This window comes from Pempheris klunzingeri, chromosome 19 (assembly GCF_042242105.1).
Source record: "Pempheris klunzingeri isolate RE-2024b chromosome 19, fPemKlu1.hap1, whole genome shotgun sequence".
Lineage (NCBI taxonomy): Eukaryota > Metazoa > Chordata > Actinopteri > Acropomatiformes > Pempheridae > Pempheris > Pempheris klunzingeri.
The window spans coordinates 3,496,125-3,520,332 of record NC_092030.1 but is presented as its reverse complement, the minus strand read 5'-3'; the positions used below and the strand labels follow the sequence as shown (position 1 = coordinate 3,520,332).

Below are 24,208 nucleotides of genomic sequence, written 5' to 3'. Positions count from 1 at the left end.
AGCTGATAGATTCAAAAACTCACCAGCCACTTTTACCGTTTTAGCAGCCAAGTTTGGTTTTGAGGAAAAGAGGATGGTCGTTATGGCCTCTCAATCATTAAGCACGTCATTTCAATGCTTTCAGTGGTCAATTTGTTTCAAATGTTATATCCTATGTTTCATACTTCATATATGATCGAGCTGCGATCATTTCAAACAGAGGGCATATTCTAAAAAAATATTGAATTCTAATAGAAAGGAAAAAACGCTTTGAAGATTTTAAATATATTCATATATAAAAAAATACATGAAAATACAAAAATGTAGCTAAAATAACATGTAAAGAAAATAATAGCTGTGTAGTATAACTAGCTTGTCAAATACTTAAAGCTTAAACACTTTGAGTTGAGAAGATTTGGACCCTAAAATACTGACGTAGGTACAAGCTGGCTTTTAGATCAGGGCAAGAAATCTCATTAAAATCAAATGAATGCTTTTGAATGAGCCAATTCATACAATACATGGAAAAACATCTTTATAGTGAACATTTATAATATTTTTGTAATTGTCTTGACTTCAGTTGGGCTTTTCAACATTCCTATCTGTACATTTCAAAGCATATCTTGCTGTATTTTACATCAAAGGCAACTTTCTTGTAGCAAGGGTGCATAATTTGGGGCAGTGCAAGTAAAGAATAGAAGCTTTTTAAAGTCCCACACTGCAGGACTTTTCTCTTCGTCTTCCTATCGATAAAATGTCAATAATGGGGAAACCGTGCATCAGTCCAAGCAAGTAATCGACAGAGATTTCCACAATGTCTGCATGAGTGAAATATAAGTGATGGGTCTTTAGCTTTTTGTCTGTTGGACAGCAGGGGGCGCCATTGGGGCTTAGACTCTTAGCGAGTCCTAATCCTGCATCTCTCCAAATCCAACATAACAACTCTTCTTCATTAGCGAGATGATAATGTAGAAAGTTAATGAAGAGCACGTGTAAGAGAGAAGGAGCGAGAGTGTGCAGAGAGACAGAGCAAACTGGAGGGCCTCAAAAACCAGAAGGGGCAAACTGTTACCTGCGGCCAGCTCCTTATGCCTTTATTACCGTTTAAAAAAGTTCAAGTTCTTGTTCCAGTGGAGTGACGCTTCCTACGCTCTTGTGCTGAGAATTCCTTAGCTTCCTCATTCCAGTTATCTGTGCTAGTTTAGCCACTGGCCACATTTTAAAATAAAAACTCCTCGCAGAAGAATAAAAGACACAGTTCTTTGTTTCAGCTCTGATCCACACTCACACATCTGCCTAGCTGCACACTCATGGCTGAATGGGACCAATCGACGTTAAACATACAGAGTAAATCATTTGATCAGTCAAAGCAAAGGTGTTAAAATAGCAAGTTAAGTGGCGTATGAACTGTATGTTACAGAATGTGTGTGCATGTGAAGACGGGCTATGCAGTACTAATTGTAGACATCGACTTGCTCCCCCAGTGGTCACCCCTCGTCAGTCCAGAGTGTTCAGGCCTGTGATCACAGCATCATGGGACTGATTAGGAGAAAAAGCAGGTTAAGTGGAAACCTCAGATAAAAATGGAGGAAACTTTTGGTCACCAAAACCAAGAAAAAAAATAAAAAAAGATGTCCAGGAGTGAAGCTGACTTTGGTTGAGCATGAGCCTGGAGTGGCAGTACTACTGTTGGCCAACGGAAATCTTGAATCAAAGTTGTGCTGTAGTAGGTGGACTAGTGGTTGGTGAGACTGTCCTGTAACTAGAAGGTCACACGCTCAATCCGCAAAAGAACCATTCTCGTGTCAGTGAACGGGACACTGAAGGTCCGTCCTGCTCCGTGTCTCTGGCTCACGGCCTCAGTCAAATACCAAAAACATGAATGTGGTCTGGTCCATTATGACATCACGCTCTTGCCATTTTGATATTGCAGAGAGTTCAACTATTATGTCCATGATTACGGAAATGTCAGCGTTAATCCAACAGAGCCAAAAGGTGATGAGGCCCACTGTGACATCACTACTGTTCGTCAGTGACGTCATTTCCCCATCCTCCCGGTCCGTTGTGTGATCCTTTTTTTCTTTGTTTTTTGTTTTGTATTCATAATGTTGTCAGTACATCGGTTTAAGACTGCATGGTGGTCTCCTTTAGGACATACTGGTCAAATGCTGTGAAACATCAGTTTGACTTTGCCTCAGCAGCAGCAGCAGCAGCAGCAGAACACCGTTTAGGACATGCTGGAGCAGCGCACTGATGGTGAGCCCATCTGGGTCAGCACCTTATCCAACCACTGGAGGGGGCCATTGAGATGCAGCTCAATCCAACAGGGAGTGCTGGTTACTGTCTGGCGTCTGTAGGGATAAAATACAGCATGAGGGCAAGGAAAGACCTCTTGTTCTGTTAGTTCTGCTCGTACCTACCGAGGCTCAAAGTGTTCTGACATGTAACATGTTGTTGGCCTCTGTTGATTATACAGTGTTAGTCATAACTCATGACAGACATGTTATTCTTTCACTATTAAAGTGATAGTGTTATACAGTATTCAGTTAATAACTGGGGTAAGAATTCGTATGAAGGCTTCTTTGTCGAAGGAGTTTTGATTTGCATCAAACACATAGATAAAATACATAATAGAAGGAGTAGCAGCTTAATATGAGAGGATGTAGTAGCAGTAGTATCGTTATGTATGTGAGCAGTGGTAGAGCACTTTACTTCAAGAGGTTTACAAAAACGATGCATAAAAAGCGAATGCAAGCTTGTATTGCACAGGTCTACCCAGATGATCAAACACAGCTGACTACTCTGTGGTTCTGCCAGCCTTGGCCTGGACTCCACAGACAGCAGAGACACTGACTGACCAGACAGGCTACACAGCGGCTTAACCCTGACCAGTGAGTACAAGCCAAAACACCCCCACAAACACTGCTGTCTGGCTCCTGGGAGGGTACAACACAAAGCAGAGCCAGGAGCAGAACAGATGTTTGCTGGATAGATGGTTGGAGGGCCGCAGAGACCGAGAGATACAGACAAATGCCCTGTAATCTCTGACATTTTACAACAAAAGGAGGACTAGAATAGAGATTATGCTCCTGCAGTGAAGATGAGAGAATGCACAAGCTCAAACAAACCTTTTACCAAACACTCATTTAAATAATGTACTCGTCTCTAGATTTTTATATGTGCACATCCGTGTTTATCTACCTTAACACAGTGGGGGAAGGCAAGACAAAGGAAAACCCCATCCTCGTTAACTGACGTCCCACACATTTACCCTATATGTAAAATGTCAAGTTCTATCATGACAAGTTTCAATCTGTGCACAGGAAGTAGTGATTCAAAATCTGCAGGTAAGTTCTAAACTACTCTAAGACCATGCAACGTGATGGGACCGTGCTATGTATACACCATCTCAAGGCTGTCATCAGATTTTTTGTTTGTGAACTAACTTAGTTTTCTGTATTTTGGCCTTCTTCTCAAAAATGCTGCCTGAATATTAGTAGTTGTACTTAAGTTCAGCCCAGTAAGCTGAGACCACATGACATTAGTTGGTGAGTCTGTGTTCAGGGCAGATGGTACAGCTGCCGTGTGCACAAAGTAGCATTTGTACAACCTACAGGTTTGCTGGGCTCTAGCTGGACCAACATGAGCTAAGCCAGTCCTGGCCTGAATATGACAGTGGAGTTTTTAATAGTTGCCTTTCGTTGCTATTTTGTGCTGCAGGGAAACTTTTGCTTCCCATAACACCAAAGTGAGACCCTAACAAAGAAAGGGCAGACCTAAGAGCCACAGTATCCAGTTACATGCTGTTAAGCTTCAGCCACACCAACACTTCTGAGTGAAATCGATATATTTAATGAAATCAGAGGATCCACATACAGGGTTGATCGACTGCAAACCAGTGACAGTGCTAGAAATGAGCACATGGTTGGTGTCCAAACTGGAAGAAACTAAATTACACAAGCGCTCAATCATCCAGTTTCATGTAATACTGTTCTGCCAAATGAAAAGCAATGTCAACAGAGCAGTCCTCCTCGTACCCATTTAGCTAATGACAAAACAATTCAAATCAACAGCAGCCACTGCAAAGCCTGCAAGTAGTCGTCGCCAAGCTCCCAATATGTCCTCTTTCACAAAGACTGTGCCACTCTCTGGTCTGACCAGACACTTCCAGCGCTCCGTCCATCATGGATGATAAGAATAAAAGGGATCATGTGCATAAGAGCATCACATACCTGTACTCTGCTCCCCAGCCCTTGACAAAGCTCATTCTGATGGTGCACATCCTGGTTAGCTGATAGACTGCTTCAAACCCCTGATTGACTGACTGGGCCAGCAGTGCAGCAAACTCCTGGTTGTTAAAAATCTTCAGGTTACAGCCTAAAAAGAAAAAAAAGAAAGGTGTGAGGTCATCACCTCTCTCTATTTTGGTAGAACACGATAATGGAAATAATTTCAGCACTTGTTGTTCTCTCATTAGCCTGGAATGTTTTTAATTTTATGAATGTGTCAGATGGTTTAAAATATGTAGAGCCAAAAGTTAACGATGAATTATTTTACAAAAATGTGTGTCTTTCAAAAGCGATGACTTCAAAATGGGTTTGCCATTTCTGTGAATTTAACTTAAAGCACCAGGCAGCAGCATTGTGAGGTGTGGGTGTAGTGTATGCTGGTGATTATTCTCCACATGGCTGACAAGTCCAACCCCTGAATGTCTACAAGATCCTCGTTTCCTTTCTGTACGATGTTGTGCCTCAGTAATGATACTGTTCACAGTGCTCATTTGGCCAGGAATGAAATGTTCAAAGTTACATGGGTACAGATGAGTCAGTGTGTGTGGGTGAGAAACTGAGAAAAACTGTCACATAGTGGAGGGCATTAGTGCTCTTCCTCAAGCTTCACTTTATCAATATCAGGTTGTGTTTGGTGGTTCTGATTCCTCCTAATGATATGGCCTCAAGCTGCCACATAAAAATGTCAGAAGGAGCTCATATTGGAATTCATATTTTGACAATAAATATCAACACTGCGAGTATATCTCATTAGTAAAGCAGAAAGTAGGCTTTTTGTCAGGTGCACGGCGTCCATCTAACTCAAGAGGAAAAGGAGGAAACACTATGTATGTGTAGAAACCTGGGGGTATCTTGCAGACTGTGGCGGGGTGCCAGCCGTATCGCTGGTTGCAGTTGGGACTCTGGACAAAAATGGCACTGTCGCTGAGGCACTCTGCGAACACCTCCCCTCCGATGTAATACAACCTCACGCCGCGACCTGCAGAATATGAGACAGAGAAATGTAAAAACGGACAAAAACAATTATTCAGCAGATAATCTCCAAAACCACAGTATTTCCCATAAGCTTCACTTCTCAGATCCTTGACTTTTATGAACCCAAAGCTGATTTAATCTTTACAAGTTCCCTTCTGTGTAAAGATACAGCTAACTATGCTCGGACAAATCAGTGTACTTATTTGTACAGACAACAGCTGATACATTACTGCACGTCTCTCCCTGTGTGTGGATGTGCCCGTGCTTGTACCTATATGTCTCCTTGTCATTTCAACGGTTGCGTTCCTGTTAACATTGCTGAGAAGCCCTAGACAGAAGCGTTCGGAGTTGGAGGGGTCGGTGAAGCCGTCGACCGTCAGAGATGGCTGTGAGGCGTGGAATGTCTCTCCAACCCGCTGGTTTAGCTCATAATAGGCTATCGAGCACCAGAAAGCTGGTTCACTGTAGGTAACCGGCTGAAGGTCTGAAAAGAAATCGAGGAGGACTCATTTTCTCAATTCATCAGACAAGTTTTAACTTTGAGAGCTATGTTGCCAAATTTAACAAACGTGATAAAGAAATACAAATGAAGCAGCCTTACCCAGGCCATGACTGACAGGTGACAGGGTGCCCGGGGACATTTCTGCTGGTGAGCCTGAAAGAACCAATAAAAGACATTGTAGAGTTTGTGCTCATTACTGCAATGGTCTGTGTTTGAAGGCACTGCATGATAAGTTGTGGTTTTGTCAAAACTGATCTTCTGATCTACACTATGATGTACACTAGCACAGCTCTCAACTAGTCAACCTGTTTCCATACTTTGATTCATCTGCTGGTCGCTGGTCTCTCCATCTTCACTGATGTAGCCAGGCGGAGGAGTCTCTGTAAAAAAAAAACACGCAGCCACACAAACGCTTTAAACAACACACTGCACATAATAACATAGAACATAATAACATCTTTAATTGACTTTCTTTCCATCTATAAGATAGCTAATGTAAGTAAGTGAAAAAAAACTTCTTGCCCTGCATACAGACCTGGAATATAGTTATTAGGAGGATCTATGCCAGCAGGGAAGTTGGTGTTTTCAGGGATGGAGTTTGTAAAGTCGTCTAGAGGCGGAAGCTCTGTCAGAATCTCCGTGTGGCGTGGCACCAACACCGGAGGCAGCACTGCAAACAGAATCATTGACAGAGACAAATATGAATTGCTATACAGATCAAAATATTATGATTCAATGTTCTTTGTGCTCTTGCAACAGCATTCTGCAAAACACATCTACACTGATTTCCACTCACAAATTGGCAAAACAAGTGAGAATGAAACTAATTTCAGTTGCCATGACCACTCTGATTATCGACTCATTAGACAGCGTCTTGAATATGACAGCCAGCAAATGCTCAGAGTAAAAACAATTTCACAGAAACACACACAAACACTTCTCAAGGATCATTACCAGGCGTCTCCACTCTCTGGTAATGGTAGGGATTGACACACACTTCATCCTTTTTGAGGTTGAAGGCATACTGGCAGGCGTCAATGGCCCTCAGCTCATGGTGGCTGTGAAGGTCGGGCCACCTCCACAGGCGGCAGTAGATGACGTGGGGCAGGCCTTTGCGATGGGACACCTGAAGACGGCCGTCCAGTGACCTGAGAAGGTTGGGAGAGAGGATAGCTAATGACTCAGTGATGTGTCAAACTGGGAGGGATGCTAAAAGATAGTGTTTTTTTTTTTTAGATTAGTGTACCAAGGCAATATCAAAGCTCAAATAAACAGAAGTAAACAAGACGATCTACCAATTCACCAGTTATGATTTATTGCTAAACTTTATTTAATGAGATTCAATAGCACGGTTGTCAAGAGCCATTGCAGTTTGAAACGGTTTCTGAAAATACTGCTGACGAAACTACCAACCTACAAAAACAACACAGCACCAACAACATTAATCTTTTCTGCTCTTTTATGAATTGAACCTATAATTTACTAACCTCATTTTACAGAAAAGCTAATATTTATTATAGATAAAACACCTTTGGACACTAATCTTTATTCATGTATTTTGATGAGTTATCAATGCAACAACTTAATCTGACAGCATAGGCGGTGAACATTACTCATGTTGTGTAATAGATTTTGGCTAGTGCAGCTTCACTCCATTTTCATTCAAATACAGCTAAAATATTTCCTTATTGTCAATATTACATAAGTGTTATGACACTAATAGCAGTCATAAGGTTGTATTATGAGAGGCGATTACGTTACAGATGGTCTCAAAGTCTTTCGATGATCCTACTAAACAGAAATGGCTGCACAAGCCAGTGTGCAGCGATACTGCAGATTACAGAACGACGGATGAACATTAAAGCAACATGTGGGCATTCCCATATTTACAGTGTAACGTCTGCAGAAGGGAGAAAGACGCATTGCGTGTTTGAGTGCTTGTGAGTATATTCACCTGCCGTGGTCAGGGTATCCGTACATGCCTGCAGAGTCCCACTGCTCTATCGTGTGGCCTGAGCCTAGACCCCATAGATCTGAGCAATTACTATAGACACACAAACACACACACACACACACAAAATACATGTATACACATGTACACACACAAGCAAACACACACACACACACACACAGGACAAGTGCAAAAAGGATAAAAATAAAAGTAAACAGATGGTAAACATGAGGCGTTCATTCCAAATTAGTAGGATGAAATCACAAACATGTACAGTCGGTCTCTTAATGGCACAAAGGGAGGAAATACAAAGATCCACCCTGGCACTTTTTTCATAAGAGACGCTAACTGGATGAAAGGTGATCATGTGACAAATCCAAATTGGACGAACAGTGATGTGCAAACAGGTGAGGCAGAGGGTAGACGGGGCTGAATTGTGGTTGTATGTTCAAACTTCTGGATGAAAAGTGATACCAGATTAATTTATCTTCCCCTTTACTGCTTACATAGATGACCATACACACGCTGTAGAAAGACATGCAAAGGAATACATGTCTGTTTGTTTTACTTGTTTTTGAAGGGATTTTGCTGATTTTCTTGGCTTTGTTTAATTACAATGCCAGTGGTACTGTATTTCCTCCTAGTTGCCTGCAGCCGGAGCCTCCTGCTTGTCATTCAGCTCAACATTTACCGGCTCAAGGGCTAATGTTTGATTGAATAACTGACTAAACGGTAAAATATCAGTAATAATTTTATTGTTATGTCAGTTATTCAATTGAACAAAAGCCCTAGAGCCGGTAAATGCGTGGGCTGGCAAACAACAAGCCGGATGACGAGTAGGGAGCTCTGGCTGCTGGCAGCACCAAGGAGAAGTTAAGCATCGTCTATTTGCATATACTACTGACATTGTAATGATAAAAGGCTGGCTGAAAATCAGCAAAGTATTCTTTTAAGGCTGTAAGGTTAAATACGCTCCTGCAGTGCCTGCTTGCGCATAATATCTGAACCACACATTCAAATAAGTCACATTTCTGCATATCATTTCTGAGGCATGAGACGTGTGATGTGAAGCAACAAGTCAAACAAGAAATATATGCATCTGCACGACAATGACATGTGAATGAGGAAATAAAGAAATTCAATAGACGACACAAAATGTGTCAAGACGTGACGACAGAAAAAACAGATACAACAAAAATGTGTGTATACGAATACAAGCGTGCGTGTGGGACTGAAGAAAACACACATCCTGACTGCTGCTAACTCGTGCTCTGAAGCTCCAATGAGTTTTCTAAGCATGATGAATAAGAGAATAGAAAAGGAGAGATTCTGCTGTCTGGTCAGAGCCAAGTAATTGCCAGACCTGTCTGTACAAGACCTGCTATCTCGACACGTAGCTTATTCAAAAAGAGTTCTACAAATACAAGCCCCAAGTCGACTTCCTCCACACACAGCTGATGTCTTGTCTTCATTTCTCACTTAGAAGGTCACCAGTAAAATCCCTACAGTGTCTGTCTGTCTGTCAAAAGCCCCCTTTCTGAGGAAGACTCCTGGGCCTCAAATGCACCTTTAAATCACTGTGAATCAAAGCTAAAAAGGTAAGAGTTGTAAGTTATCTAGTTATCAGCTCTACTGGGTTATTTGCAAAACATTGTGAAGATTTTTTTCCACCCAGAGCCGACGTGTCCCGCTTCTTTATCTGTATCTGAAGTCATCCACATTTCTGTCACTGCACAAAGAGCTGCCCATGCCTGCTATCTCTAGACAGTTGAGCTCTTGCACTCTTCCTCCTCTTACCTCAATTCAAACAGAAATCCATAAAGCCCTACACTTACTATCTGTTGACAGATACCTGTCAGACTTCTTCCATCAACCAAAAGACAAAAGAATAAACTGCACGAGCCACAGCACTTTATCTTTTCATCAACATTACTTCTCCGTGCTGCGTGTTCTACGCATCAAAGGCCTGGTGTGCTATCTACCGAAAACTACTGAGTACAGCTGACATCCGGACCTACAATTAAATGGCAGGTCTGCCCCCAACATGAATTACAACCAAACCACTCTAAACTAAAAAAGAATATATGAAAACTAAAGAAAAACTATGGACCTATGGCAGCAACTTATTACTTGACAATTAAATGGCAGGTCTGCCCCCAACATGAATTACAACCAAACCACTCTAAACTAAAAAAGAATATATGAAAACTAAAGAAAAACTATGGACCTATGGCAGCAACTTATTACTTGACAGCCAGCTAACCAGACAGTAGGAGAAAGCACTTTATCGTGTGTTTTCAGTTAATTGTGTGCAAATAACTGCCGCGCCGATTGGTGCCACAACAAACATTGGAGTTAACACAAAACAAGTAGATTAAAAAAAATAATAATTAAAACATTTCTTCCTGTGATATTGAGGAAAGCAGCGACTAAATGTTTAACAAGAAGCACCATCACCTTATCAGTACCATTTCACAAACTACTATCTAGCCAGCATTCCTCAGAGTGGAGAAACCAAGAGAGGCCTGTATCAAACCAACAGGTCCTACTTCTGCACTTTGTCCTTTATTCCCCTTTTACCCACTTGTTATATTTACGGTACTTCTCTAACTTCCTGCTATTTCTACAACAGTGAGACCAGTTTCAGATGCTCAGCATACAATATATAACCACTTGTGTTTGGGTATGCTCTTATAATCAGGAGGAGAAATTATTTACTCATTTGAGCCTGCCCTGCTTCACACTTTACTCACTCCCTCATCGTACCAGCTACTCTGATTAGTTGCTCCACTGATCTGAGCCATAAAGAGCAGCATGTCATTATAAGGTGTAAATCTATATGCATGCATGCATTAAGACCACTGTATGAGTAGATGTGCCTGACGTCAGCCTGTAGAGTGCGTGTGCACTGCTGAGAAGCTATCCACCCACCAGGAACGTCCCCATCTGATGTTACTGGAATCAAAGAAAATGAACCCTTCCATGAAAAATGAAAAGTAAATATATGCAGTGCATTTGCACCTCTGCTAACCTGTGTTTATTTTCCGTGCCACCTCCCCAGCTTCTCAGCTAGAAGTCAATACAATGCTGTAAATGCAAATACGCCATCCGATTGTTGCATGCATACCAGATTTACCAATATCACGGTTAAATATCCAGTTTAAATGACGTCTTGATTCCCATGTTTGTCCCCACCTGTCAAAAATTAACCAGAAAGCAGGGTGGCGAGCTGATCAGGAATAGGATTCTCCAGTGAAAGACTGGGGCTCAAGACATTCTTTTAAAAATAAGGTGTCCTGTTGAAGTGTCTTTGCTCCAGGTGATTTGTGGCCAAAGGGGCGTAGAGGCACATAAGAAAAGACGATTTCTCAACAGGGACAAATTCTATTATTGATACTTTATAATTAAAAGAAACTAAGAGGGAGAGAGAAAGAAGAGGGAGGGTAGATTACACAGAAAATTTGAGAAGGGAAGCTCATAAAATCTTCACAGAGCAGCCTAGTTATCTCTCCTTTCTGCTGATCCTCGGTGGATTGATTGACGTTAATCACATGCTTCTCATGGGGCTCCCCTGACTTTGTCACCTTTGCCACGATAAGGTTTCACCTGGTCTGGTGACTTGGCTCGAGTACCTGGTCATGCGACACAGGAGAAATCTATACAGAAAGACACATGACCTGTAACCATTCAGGCCAAGTCTCTACAGTATTAGCAGGTTTGGGTGCACAAAGTTTATTTCACACACATTTACAAAAACTGTTAACTGATAAGATTGTTCTGTGAAAATATATGAAGATCTGCACTTTGAGGTCAAGGTGTTCTGTTTTCAGAGAGTAAGATGCACATATATAAGGGATGAACATTTTTGTTAACAGCACACACACCTCTTCAACCTTCATCACGTGTAAAACAGCATTTCGGATTGCCTTGTTTCTTCATTCCCTAACTTAGCCTAAATATTTTGTTCACTAATGGTCCACCTGATAAATAGAATCTTTCCAATTCTTTGTAGACTTTATTTCCATGTAGAGGTACAACAACCAGTTTTCTTCAGAATTGATTAAGAACTCAATCAATTAGTTCTTTGGTCTATATAAAGTCAGAAAATCGTGACAAATGTCAGTCAGTGTTTCCCAAAGCCAAAGATGACATCCTTAAATGTCTTGTTCAGTCCACAACCGCATGATATTCACTAGTTAACAGCTAACAGGTAATTCATTAACTGTTGCAGCTCTATTTGAATACAATGAATATGCCTATCACCTGGAGTCTATGACATGCTTTCATGTCATCTTAATTTACTTTCTTTTAAATCAAAAGCCGGCGATCTTAATCGGTTCAGAATTTCATGACCAGATCCTGTAACACTGACCAGAACAGAGCAACGCAGCACACAACCTGAACGCCTGGATACGTTTTCTGCATGTAATGAATGTATTCTGATGAAGCTCGAGACAAGATAAGTTTGGCTGACGTTGCTTGTTGGACATCTGTTTCCTTCAGTCAGGTTTCACTTCTGCCGCTTTGCTAACCTATAGATCAACAGAACGGGGATGTGGACCTGCTGTTGCACAACAGTCACTTTTCTTTCTGCTGGCCTGTGGGTGCCTGTCACCCTCTCTCTTACTTTCATGTGTGCTGACACAGCTCGCACTTCTGAGCTATCTCGGTGGTGTTGTGGTATACCAGTGCACTAGGAATGTGGATGTGTCCCCCACTTGTTGGTGCTGAAACAATGTGTCAATGAATCGATTTGTTCTAATTAATCATCACTCCAGATTGTCAAATGTGACAAAGTTTGTCCGTTTGTCTTATCTGAGTATGATGACAAACTTGCTCTCCTACGTGTGTTGGCATGTACAAGACACAGAAATACAGAAGATGTGTGTGTCCTCATCTCACCTGGGTATGGTGACACACTTTGTGTTGCTGTTCTGTGTGCTGATGGCCTTCTCTAGCTCATCCAGCTGCCCAGTCTTCTTCAGCTTCTTCACCAAGCTCTTCACTGCTTTTTCACACCATTTCTCCTCCTGTCCTCCTCCATTCTGCTCCCCTACTCCTCCAATCCCTCCTCCTGCTCCTCCACTCCCTGCTGGACTCTTCTTCCACCCCAGGAGGCGCTTCACTACGGGGGGAGTGAAGGGAAGGATGGAGGACATGGTGGCCTATGTATGCCTGTCCCAAATGTGTTTTGCTACTCCTCTTAATCTGATGTAAACAGAAAAATGGGGAGGGGGATATGGTGACACTGATAGGTTGTTGTCTGAATTCCTACCAGAGATTTAAAAAAAAACTATTATATAAAGAAAATATGCATGTATTTTTAATTAATGTCTAGTCAGAACTAAGGCATTCATCTTGAGGAGTCTTGGAAAGCAGACGGCATGGGGAGGGGAGGAGAGTGCATCCAAAGAAACCTAAGGAACATGCAAAAAGAGAAAGCATACATCAACACTTGTGAGCACAAAAAGTGTGGCAGTTAAAAGATGATAAGTCTGATGATCATTGCATGAACATTTTGAAATCATGACACCAATTATGCCCACACATCCACATCCATGGACAGTTTTGCGCCATAACTATCACATCTATCATGGTCCCCTGCTTCTAACTCTCTCACCATATGCACCAGCCTGACTGGCACTACACACCCTACACTATTCTGTTTCATATTCAGCATTTGTTTCCCTGACACTTTGCAGTACACTGAATTGAAACTGGTCAACAAATGCTTACATTCTGCATATCTATTCAGAATAGAGACCAATGGTGTAGTTTTCTCTACATTTCTGAAAACGTTGTTGAAAGCCAAAGTAAATAGATTCATCAACATGTTTTACGAGCTTTTACTTGTGCTTACAGGTTGACACATACACATCATCAAACAGCACTTCACCATATACGTCACAGTGTTGGGTCACAGGTCATGTACCTAACCTCACAGATGTTCTTCATACAGCTGCAGCTCTGCACAACTCACATAAACTTTCAAAGTACTCCAGACCTTGTACATTAGCATGCATCTTTTTTAGTGACATGTCAGGTGAAAAATCTATGTCAGTAAACCTATCCTATTATCGAAACCAGTGTTCAGTCTCTATTACGAAAGTTAAACAGTGTTGCTCTGTGTTTAAGCCTGCTCGGGAACAGTCTCGTCAGACAAAACATGCTAACCCATTCACACAATCAGCAAATCTTTTAAGTTTCACAGATCCTCTCTTTAGATTATGAACCCTTCGGGCAGGCGAGCAATTCACTGTTTTCAACACGGCTGGAGAAATGTGGAATTCGATGGACACAACACACTAAACAGTTTGTTCTCTGGGCAGCTTTCACATGCAACCTTATCCTATATGCAATAGCTCTCACTTTATGGCCAAGATCCATTTTCCAGCCTAATGAGGAAACACGCATGCTTAGACAGAGTAAATCCAGACAGGATCTACAGAGAATACTCTAATTGAATTATGAAATCAAATTCAAAAACATATCTTTTTCCATGGACTCAGTCCTCTTTAAACAGAAACACGTTTGCTGCATGTAGATTAGCGCGCCAGATTACTGATCACTGAGACTTAAATAAATACAGATAGAAGCTCTCTGGGATGCTGTTTTCTCAACTTGGCTGCCAGGGAGGAAGGGATAACTGTCCTCGACAAGTTACTCTGAACGTCCAAGCTCCTTCTAAGAATTAATTTCAAAGGCTTAACCCTTGGACTGCTTACTAATAGTGCAAGGGTATGAATGCCTTTCAGAAGGAAGCAGACCATTCCTGAAAATAATCAGTCACAGTCTTAATCCTGGTACCTGTGGTTGCTCCACATTGTCTAAACATTCAAACATGCCAACACAGACTACATAAAGAACTCCTTCAGGGGAGAAGGAGGCTTGGATGCCAGAATAAAGGAGAGCTGGGAAAACAACATATAGATTAGACCTATAGATAACTGGGATCATTTAAAAGTGAGTATTCAAACAAACAGACGATCACTTAAATGTAGGATTGTTGTAATTCCTCCAGCTAATGGACGGAGGAGGAATGAATTCCTACAACAACAACAAAAGCCTTTGCTGATGAGGGAGGAGGAGGAGGGGGGTCCAGGGACAAAACCTTGTGGTGCGTGGGAGCCTTTCAAACTGAACAGAAAGTCTTAATGTAGCGAACAAAAAGCACCAAACGTGCTGATGTGGCCGACCTGTGTACATGTCTGCTGGAAACGCTGACCGCGGCTATCAGGGCCTTGTGGGCAAAATAAGCAACGTTATTTAGTCTCCAACACCTCGTCCTTTTTTTTTTTTTTTTTTTTTTTTGGGTGAGAAACTGTGTGTTTGGGTTACTTCTTTTCCGAAACCATACACATAACACACACACACATACACAATACACACACACACATAACACACACACACACACACGGTTTGAAGAATAAGCTAACGCTACAAACCGCAATTCCCACTAAACAGCCAGTGGATGTAGACTTTGACAAGGCACCAAAAGCGAATTGATTTCACTGCTGGGTGCCATTTACTGTAATCTACGGGCACTGTGAACATATTCAGCTTTCTTTTGTCTTGAAATGACTGATAGTCCCCTCTCTCCTCCTCCCCTCGCCTCCAAAAAAAAAGAGTAGGCTACGAAAAAATCCGCTAGCAAGCTTGCTACTTTGTGTCACAGACAAATAAACAGGTCTGTTGCATGTTTTGTCGCTAACAAATCAAATCCGTTTCACTGTCAAAAACACACTCACCCGACGAGCAGATGAAAGGACGCTGAACAGCCACTCAGGTACCTGTCAGAAAAGCCTGATTGTTCATTTTAAATGCATCCAGAGTGACTTTAAAGTGTATTTTCCACCTCCGAGCCGCCGGGATGATGGCCCCTCATTCAAAGCTCAACCAAACATGTATCGCTTCATGCAAAACACAAACGGCACAGCAACGCCACCAACGCCCCGCCTCCTCTCTCTTCCTATTGGCTGAATCCCGGGGTTCAGCCGATAACCTGTTGCCAGGCGCGCGTTTCCATTGGATGAGGTCGTGTCCGTCATACGTTGTTACGTACGAAGGTATGTCGGTGGTGTTTATCAGTGGGTACCTCAAGATTGTCCTTTTACAGTTGCGTAATAGAATAGAATAGAACAGAATACAATAGAATAGAATAGAATAATTTTTCTACAATGCTTTTGTACATTTTCAACTACAGTGAAAGCATAAAAATAAAGCAAACTATGCGGATGTTGACAAGTACACCACAAACTATAAGCATGTACAAATATTACAGTCATTCATTTATAGTATTATACTGATTCATTATGTAATTCTTTTATTTATTCATTCATATATCATAGGTGCAAACGTAGAAACGGACACTGATGCATGTCAGAGTGCACAGCCTGGACTGTGTTTTTCCTAAGTAGACTTACTTATTGAAATGGTAAACCATAATCACTTTGACATGAATCGCCAGAGGGTCACCCTGTCATAGGTCACATCATGCAAATATGCAGACATGCACCTGCAGCACCTGCATGCAAATCACAATCTGTGTGTGGAAAAAAAAATCACTGGCCGATGAAGCAGTTTCACACACACTTTAATGAGCCCAACGACGCGCATGCTCTGTGCGCGCTGCCACCTGTGGGACCTGTTGCTGAGCTGCGCGCAGGCTGCTGCTGTGTTGGGAGATCGCCTGTTTCTGACTCAAAGGATGCTTCTCTTTATCCTTCCCCTTCATGGACGTGAGTGATGCGCCTCAGACCCGCCACGATACAACCAGCCTATAACCAAGCCGGATGAAAAAACTAAAACAAAAAGTGGGCACCACAATCACTGTGTCTTTTATCTCAGTCGGCTTTACCAACGAGAGACGCTCACATCCCTGTAAGTAAGTCTTTTATTTCATCCATTGCCTACATTAGCAGGCTAAGGGTTTGGCAGAATGACACTCAGTGGACTCCAGAGGGAAATACTAGTTTATGTTGAGAAAATGAGTGTTGGAGACTTTATGCTGTTGGTATTTTGCATGCAGTGGAAGCTGATTTAAAAAGAACCACAGTACTGCATCAAAATGGTCAAAAAAATAGATGTAGGACATGTGAAGCCCTCATCGAACACTATATTATAATATGGCAGTGTTTATGCATCCTTATAAGAGCTCAGTAAAGAGAGAGTTAATCTACTTTGTTGCATATTACATGTTCCACACCATGTCTACAGGGGCTGTGGGCCAACTGGTAAGCAGGTACTGGGTGATGCTCTGAGTGTGTAGACAAGAAGAGATAATAACCCTCACCGGACCATCACCAAGGAGACAGAAACTCCAGAGATTTGCCAGTGTTAGCTCTAAAAATCTCCCAGGCAGACCAGTTTCACTGCAGTGGTTTCAGTTCATTGAGAGGATGGCAGTTTAAATGTTATTTAAGATTATAAACAAATTCTTCTATGTTATTTTTCATTTGTGTGCAGGTGTGTGTCTTATTCGTACACTGCAGGCGATGGGCAAATGCTGCAAATGCTGCAAATGCAACGGGAGACTGCTGTGCATGTGCCTGTTGCCTTGCATGATGACCGGCCACCTTCTGATTTATATCATGGTTTCCATTTTCGTGACCATCTCCTACACTCCTCCAAAAATAACCATCCACTATATCGCCCCGGGGATTTCCCCTAACTCCTCTACATTGGCCTCTCACCCACTTGGCCCTTTCTGGAACCTTCGTCTGGAGGACAGCGCACTGTGGAACCAGCTGCAGCATGCTTGGGACCGTCGGCACAATCCATTACTGAGGGGAAACATAACTGGGACAAGGAGGAAGCCAAAAGCCAAGATTTTATCAGAAGTGGAAGATGAATGCCTTTCTGACTGCACGTCCCACAAATGTTCTGTCCCTCGTATGCACAGTTTTAACAGCCTGCCACAACAAATGAAAGCATTTATCTGCTCAATGCACTGCAGGGAGTATCCCCTCCTTATCAATCAGCCTGGTATGTGTAGGAGGAACAATAGTAGCTCTGGTCCCATGCTCCTCATGGCCATCAAATCTCAAGTGGGGAACTTTGAAAACAGGCAGGCCATCCGTGAAACATGGGGGCGCAGTGGTCTGGTTAAGGGGGAATCGAAGAAGAAAGGCGGATTGGTGCGCACAGTGTTCCTGCTTGGAAGGCAGGACTCAAGTACAGGTCCTCACCCAGACCTTAAGAACCTCCTGGAGCTTGAAAATCAGAAATATGGGGATATTCTTCAATGGGATTTCAGAGACACGTTCTTTAACTTGACCCTAAAGGACTTGCTGTTCTGGCACTGGCTCCAGCAATACTGCCCCACTGCCATCTTTGTGTTCAAAGGGGATGACGATGTCTTTGTTCGAACAGATGCCCTTCTGGATTACCTGCACAAGCAGCTGGAGGAACACAACCTGTGGAGAGCCTATACAAATGAAACTGACGTGTATTTGTTTGTGGGGGATGTGATAACTAATGCAATGCCAAACCGTGAGCCATCCACTAAATACTACATACCAGAAAGTTTCTACAAAGGCGCTTACCCTCCATATGCTGGTGGAGGAGGGGTGGTGTATTCCGGCTCGCTTGCATTACGTTTGAAAGAGGTGTCTGAGAGGGTGCGCCTTTTCCCAATAGACGATGTGTATCTGGGCATGTGCATGCACAGGCTTGGGCTCTCTCCAAGCCACCACGCGGGTTTTTTAACATTTGATCTTCCAGAGTCGGACAGGGGCAAGCCTTGTGCCTACAAATCTGTGCTGCTCGTTCACAGACGGAGTCCCAAGGAGATGCTGACGCTATGGCAGCAGCTCCGGAACCTGCCGGGTCAATGCTGAGGCTCATTTGCCTGCCAAATAGGATTCACTGAGTGTGTAAATGCTGTCACCGCACTCATTTGGAAAATACATGCACCTTCGTGACTGCATCTTCATGTCGAGCAGGCAGCACCCTATGAAGATCACATGTACTGGAGCTTTCTTCTAAAGCATTATGTAACACTGAGGAGGACACTGATCTACCTCAAAGGGTACTTTTATTATGCTGGCATTACAGAATAAGGGCGCATACATGGTACTTTGAGAAACCAATACAGATATGTATTTGTACTCTTTCAACTTAAAAGGTTTTATTTTACTACCTTCTACAGAAAATATAATACCTTGAATATTGTTTCATAATGGTTGAAGAAAATACATGAGATGTCTTTGTGATATGGTCAGCGGCGAACAAGAATTATTTTGTCTTTTCTCTTGTTTTAATGAAAACGGGGGCTCGGATATCTGGAATTATTCTCCACTCAAAGAAAAACTCCACAACAATTGATTTTTCTCTTGTCTGTCAATGATTTTTAAGTTGTGAAAAATTCAAATATGACTGACTCTTGCAATGTCATCCAGTTAACTGTTTATTAAAAGATGTGATTGTAAGGGACGGGGGTGTTATAGGAGATGGACACAACCAGCAGGGATGCTATTTGTTGCTGTCCTCGGGGATTTCAATAAAAAGTGTTCTTTTGTTGTTCAAGTGTAAATAAACCCTTGTCTCTAGAAACATAATCATCATAATCACATCCTCATTTTTTTTTTAACTTTGTTAATGGTTCTATGATTGAATTCCATTTTGGTTGCAACAAGATATAAAAAATAAGATATAAATCCAACCATAATAATACAAACATGGTGTAAAAATGAAGTCATTACGCAGCTCATAAGCCACCAGCCACAGCACAGTGATTCAATTTAAGTGGTATTTACTGAGAGCATAGATAGTCTGACCTTTGTAAATTGTATCTGGTCAGCCAAGTAGCTGCATCATACTACACAGTACGGTTTGGATGTGGGTGTTAAAACAACAACAAATGATGTGAATTCCCATCTGCTTTTGGTTATATTTCCACTTCTATAGAATACACAAGGGGCTGTGCCATTGTTGAGGTAAGTTATATCAAGGGAAATTCTAGTTGTGTGACCACTATCAAGGCAAAAATGAATATATGAATTATATTTACCAGCAGTGAACATGTTTTGTATTTGTTGCAGCCAGACAAAGTTACATTAAAAAAGGAAAATGGATGAACTGTCTTTACTTACCCTGCTGGAAGGTGAAGAGGAGGGGATGGGAAAATAGCCCCCAGGTGATTAACCTCCTACAGGGAAAATGAAAGGTTTAACTGAAAAAACACCAACAAACAGAGAAGACACATGTGAGACACTGAGTGTTACTGAGTCAGCACTAAATAATTTAAAAAATGTAATTTAGTTTGTAATTTACTAAGGTGAACCACGTTTAGAAAACTGGTTGCTTCTCTTCTCTTCTTTTCTCTCTATTATATTAAAGCCTCTTCTTGTCTGGCCTCTGTCATTGATTTTGGAACTAATGGGCAGACGGTGGCTTCAGAGTAATGTAGTTGCAGAGGAAGATAAGTTTATCTAAGGACCAGTAGGAAGATTACTGAGCTGCTGGACATTAATGATGAAATTGAGAGTTGGAGGCAATGTGAACAAAATTTTGATGAACTGAATTAGATTTAACGACAAACTACACATCATAGGTGTTTGAAATTGTTGTGAATACTAGTACTACTGCTGCTCTGATGCTCTGATAGTGGTTTGTTTTTGTACCTGGATAAACTGGCAAAATGAGATGGGTAATTTAGTGATATGATTATGGGTGACGGTGACATCTGGTGTTGCACTCATGCAAGTGCAGGATAGTTCCTGAAAATGCTGGATTGATCGATTCAGTGGCAGTCCTCAGTAACAGCCCCACCCAGTGGAGAGCTGTGGTAACTACAGGAAAGTGCCTGAACACTCTGGAGCTCCTCCAGCCAGAGTAGAGAAGCTGGGACAGTCCCACTGCTGAGACAGAGAGCAGCACAGAAGACAACACACACTGCCAGTGTGTCATCTGGCGACAAGACGACTCCACACTCAACACACGCTGAAGTGAAGATGCTGTGCTCTCATGGCTTTCAGTCTGCCCTCAGTCCATTCATGGACTTCTACTGTCCTGTACGCAGTCTGTGGCCAGAGGTCAGACCTCCGCTCCACCAGCAGGACCTGCTGCAGACAAACCTACAGGAGCTCTGCAGCAGCCTGGAGCTGATGGACAAACTTCAGCACAACATCCTGGAGGAGACGGAGCCTTTCCAAAGCAGTGTGGCCCCACAGCCAGCCTCCCACCAGCTGGAGAAAGAGGCAGAGCACTTTGGCCTGATCCTGGACACTCAGGGCTTTTCCCCAGAGGAGCTGTGTGTCAGGCAGGTGGGCAGGAAGCTGAGAGTCAGCGGGAAGACGGAGAAGAAGCAGGAGGACGGGAACAGCTCCTACTCTTACAGACGCCGCGAGTTCAGACAGGAGTTTGATCTGCCTGAAGGGATGAAGCCTGAAGCAGTCACCTGCTGCCTGGCTGGAGGAGCTCCAGTGTTCAGGCACTTTCCTGTAGTTACCACAGCTCTCCACTGGGTGGGGCTGTTACTCAGGAGGGCTGATGTCACCATGTAGTGATCAGCTGGAGGTTTCTAGACATCAGTACAAATGAAGAATTGACCTACAATAGAGAATCAGTTTTCACAGTGTTTTGGGTCCAAGTCAACCAGTTCAGAAAACACGATTTATGAAACATGCACTGGTGAAGGAAGCGTGATCTTTCTTCTTAGAGAGTTTTCAGGAACGTTTCTGTTTAGATGATTATTTTAAAAGATAATCAATTCATCTACGTGTCATCATCAGAATCCACACTGTATTATGTATTTTCATGATTTCTACGCAGTAAAGTGACATTCCAGATCACGGGAGATGGGAGTTAGATAGAAAGGTTAGTCACTGGGTTCCTTTCCCTTGAAGAAAGGAGTAAATCAAGAATTTGTTGAAATTGAGAGAAATTGAGAGAAAACTGGAATCCATGAGAATCAGCTTCTAGATGTTTAGAAGTTTTTGAGTTCATCAGATGAAACACAATAGGTCCAAAGCTTTTATGTCCTGCACAGTTTCCTCTGATCCTTTTCTGTAAGTCATATTTCATCCACTAGATGGCAGCCTTTCCTTCCACAAATATTTACTGGCAACAACTTTCCTCAGTCACCACTTTGCCACTAGTTGTCATCCTTCATAATATATATGAAGAAATCCTTTTAAAATCATGATAATGTCGTTTCAAATTAACTCTGTGTTAATTTGCGCTCCCTGTTCATTCCAGTTTTATTTTTGTGACGCCGGTTTAAGTTTTAAATAAATGTGAACCAACAAAACCATAATGAAGCAATTGTGAACATAAAGCACTGACTTTACATTCTTCTGTCCAGGTCACATCTCCCTTTCCAAAAGAACTCATTAAGACCTTATCGGGTGGCAGAAGTGTAAAACGAAGTTAAACTTGTTCATGTGTTCAGACAATACACTGAACAGATGTGTTATTCTCAATGCATCCTTGGCTGTCCTTGGAATAACGCGTGCCAGCAATGTGCTGTGATTGTGATAGAAGTGAACAGGATTTTATTCACCTGTTAATAGTAGTTTGCACCTTACATCTGTCAGTATCTTATTTATTTATCCAGAGAGTGTAGAAAAGAGTGATATGGGGGGTTGCATAGAAGTAGGGCAACAACAATAACACAGAAGACAGGATTTAAACCCACAGTCTACTTTTCAACATATTCCATCTCTCAAAAACAAGGATGGCTGATGAAATCTGGACTGGCAAACATAGCGCTTTGCTGCTCGGGGATATGGTGTCAAGACTGGCGTCAATATTTTTGACATATAAAGAGAATATATGAGTTTTTTGAGAGGGGAGAGATACATCTTTTTTTGTTAGGCATTCACCTTTGGATGAACTCCCTAAAGTGAAGGCAGGATGGAGAAGAGGAGGCAGAGGAAAACGAAAGGTAAAAAAAAAACATAGAGAAAGGATGAGGAGGAGGAGGAGGATGAGGAGGAGAAAGCAAGACTCATCTCCATGTAAATCATCCGCATTGTTCTCCTAATGCTGCTTGTATGCACACACACACACACACACACACACACACACACACACACATTAAAGCTTCCAGGATGCCATCAAAGATACACACAAGTACACACACGCACACAAAGAGAATCTCAGGCACAAACTGGCACTTCCTTGTTCCTGTCTTAGTTTGTCCCTCACAGTGATGGTTTTTAATGCGCCATAATCCCCCTCTTTCCCCCGAACACATAAAAGAGATATCCTTCTATCTGTGTAAGTGGTTCTGACGGCCACCAGCTCATCACAAACACACACAAACACAGACACACACACACACACACACAGAGCCGCCAGCTCATCAACATGCAGTTATTCCTTTGGCGTTGGATCGCAGGCTGTTAATTGGCTGCCAAGCAGAGTGTGCGTGTGTGTGTGTGTGTGTGTGTGTGTGTCTGTGCGTGTGTTTGTGTCTGTACTGCAGAGCTGGGGTTGCTTAGAAATTCCCGTCACGTCTCTGAGCCTCGATTAAGACGTTGCTCCAGTTTCGAACAGACAGACATGTGGGGAGGAGGGGAAGAGAGGTAGAGAGGATGCAGCAGGGGGGGGGGAAGAAAGATGAGAGAGCACCAGAGGAGTGGGAAGGGAGAAAGAGAGGTGATGAGGCGGGACTCAGCAAAGGAGAAAAAAAAAGTGAAGGGCGAGCGAGAGAGAGGTTGTGAAATGCTGCAGTGGTCCTGTGTGTAGGACCTGGAACCGATAACTCCCCAGCACTGCCTTCCTTATCTCCATTATAGAGTTGCAAAAGAGGAGGAGATATTTCAGGCATCTACTTTGAAGTTCCAGTAGTTAAAGTCCTGCTCACTTTCTGCCCAGGTGACTGGCGTTGGTTCACTTCCAAAGCTCGGAAAGGTACAAAACTCCTCTTGTTGTATCTGCGGCACAAAGACGGATCAGCTGCGTTCAAAAACAGTTCTTTTATAAAAAGTCAACATTTCAAGTGTGTCTACACATATGTAAGTTCATTTTCAGAATCTGGGACAAGTTTGGATAATAATGACCCTGATGATGTCATGTTGCTACTTTTGAGCCTTTTGAACGTGTTTCTCTTCTCCATGCACCTTGGGAGCAGGAAGTACTGCCAAATCCCCTCTCTGCCTCAATTTTGGATTAATTCAGCATCTGTGGTGCAATGTTTTGTTTCCAAATGCCACAAGGAAGCATTCTGAATTTCTTCTAGCCGGGAAACCCACCCATACTTAGCTCCTTCTCTGAAGCAACGGTGACACAAAGGGCAACACGCAGCTGCGGCATATGGCAAGACTGTCCTCCCAAGAAAAAATGACAGCGTCGCTAAACTACATATGTTTCTGTTGATTAACAAAGCCCTCTGTGGCCGTAGGGATTGAGATTCTTGCCTGTTATGAGCAAAGGAGGAAGTCAGGTGATGTTGTTTAAGATCCACAAATTACACAAGGGGAGGATGGACAGGACACCTGACCACAGTTTGTGTCTATCTTCCTATTGACAACTAATTTCTTTTAACCATGACTGCAGCTGTTCCTT

At 42.5% G+C, this 24,208-nt stretch overlaps 3 protein-coding genes across 3 annotated transcripts; 2 read left to right on the top strand and 1 right to left on the bottom strand.

Moving 5' to 3' along the window:
- Window positions 1-1,794: 1,794 nt before the first annotated feature.
- Window positions 1,795-12,958, bottom strand: smad2 (SMAD family member 2). The gene is made up of 10 exons (XM_070850037.1): window positions 12,599-12,958; window positions 7,700-7,789; window positions 6,700-6,893; window positions 6,281-6,415; window positions 6,063-6,125; window positions 5,845-5,898; window positions 5,515-5,727; window positions 5,110-5,247; window positions 4,212-4,356; window positions 1,795-2,330 (listed from the first exon to the last, which is right to left on the bottom strand). The coding sequence occupies exons 1-10, from the start codon at window positions 12,853-12,855 to the stop codon at window positions 2,207-2,209; spliced, it is 1,413 nt and encodes a 470-aa protein (XP_070706138.1). The 5' UTR covers window positions 12,856-12,958; the 3' UTR covers window positions 1,795-2,206.
- A 4,301-nt stretch (window positions 12,959-17,259) lies between these two features.
- LOC139219202 (N-acetyllactosaminide beta-1,3-N-acetylglucosaminyltransferase 2) lies at window positions 17,260-18,534 on the top strand. Its single transcript, XM_070851008.1, has one exon. It carries the CDS (start codon window positions 17,260-17,262, stop codon window positions 18,532-18,534), a length of 1,275 nt encoding a protein of 424 aa, XP_070707109.1.
- A 2,115-nt stretch (window positions 18,535-20,649) lies between these two features.
- On the top strand, window positions 20,650-21,201 carry LOC139219201 (heat shock protein 30-like). The gene has a single exon (XM_070851007.1). It carries the CDS (start codon window positions 20,650-20,652, stop codon window positions 21,199-21,201), a length of 552 nt encoding a protein of 183 aa, XP_070707108.1.
- Window positions 21,202-24,208: the final 3,007 nt, after the last annotated feature.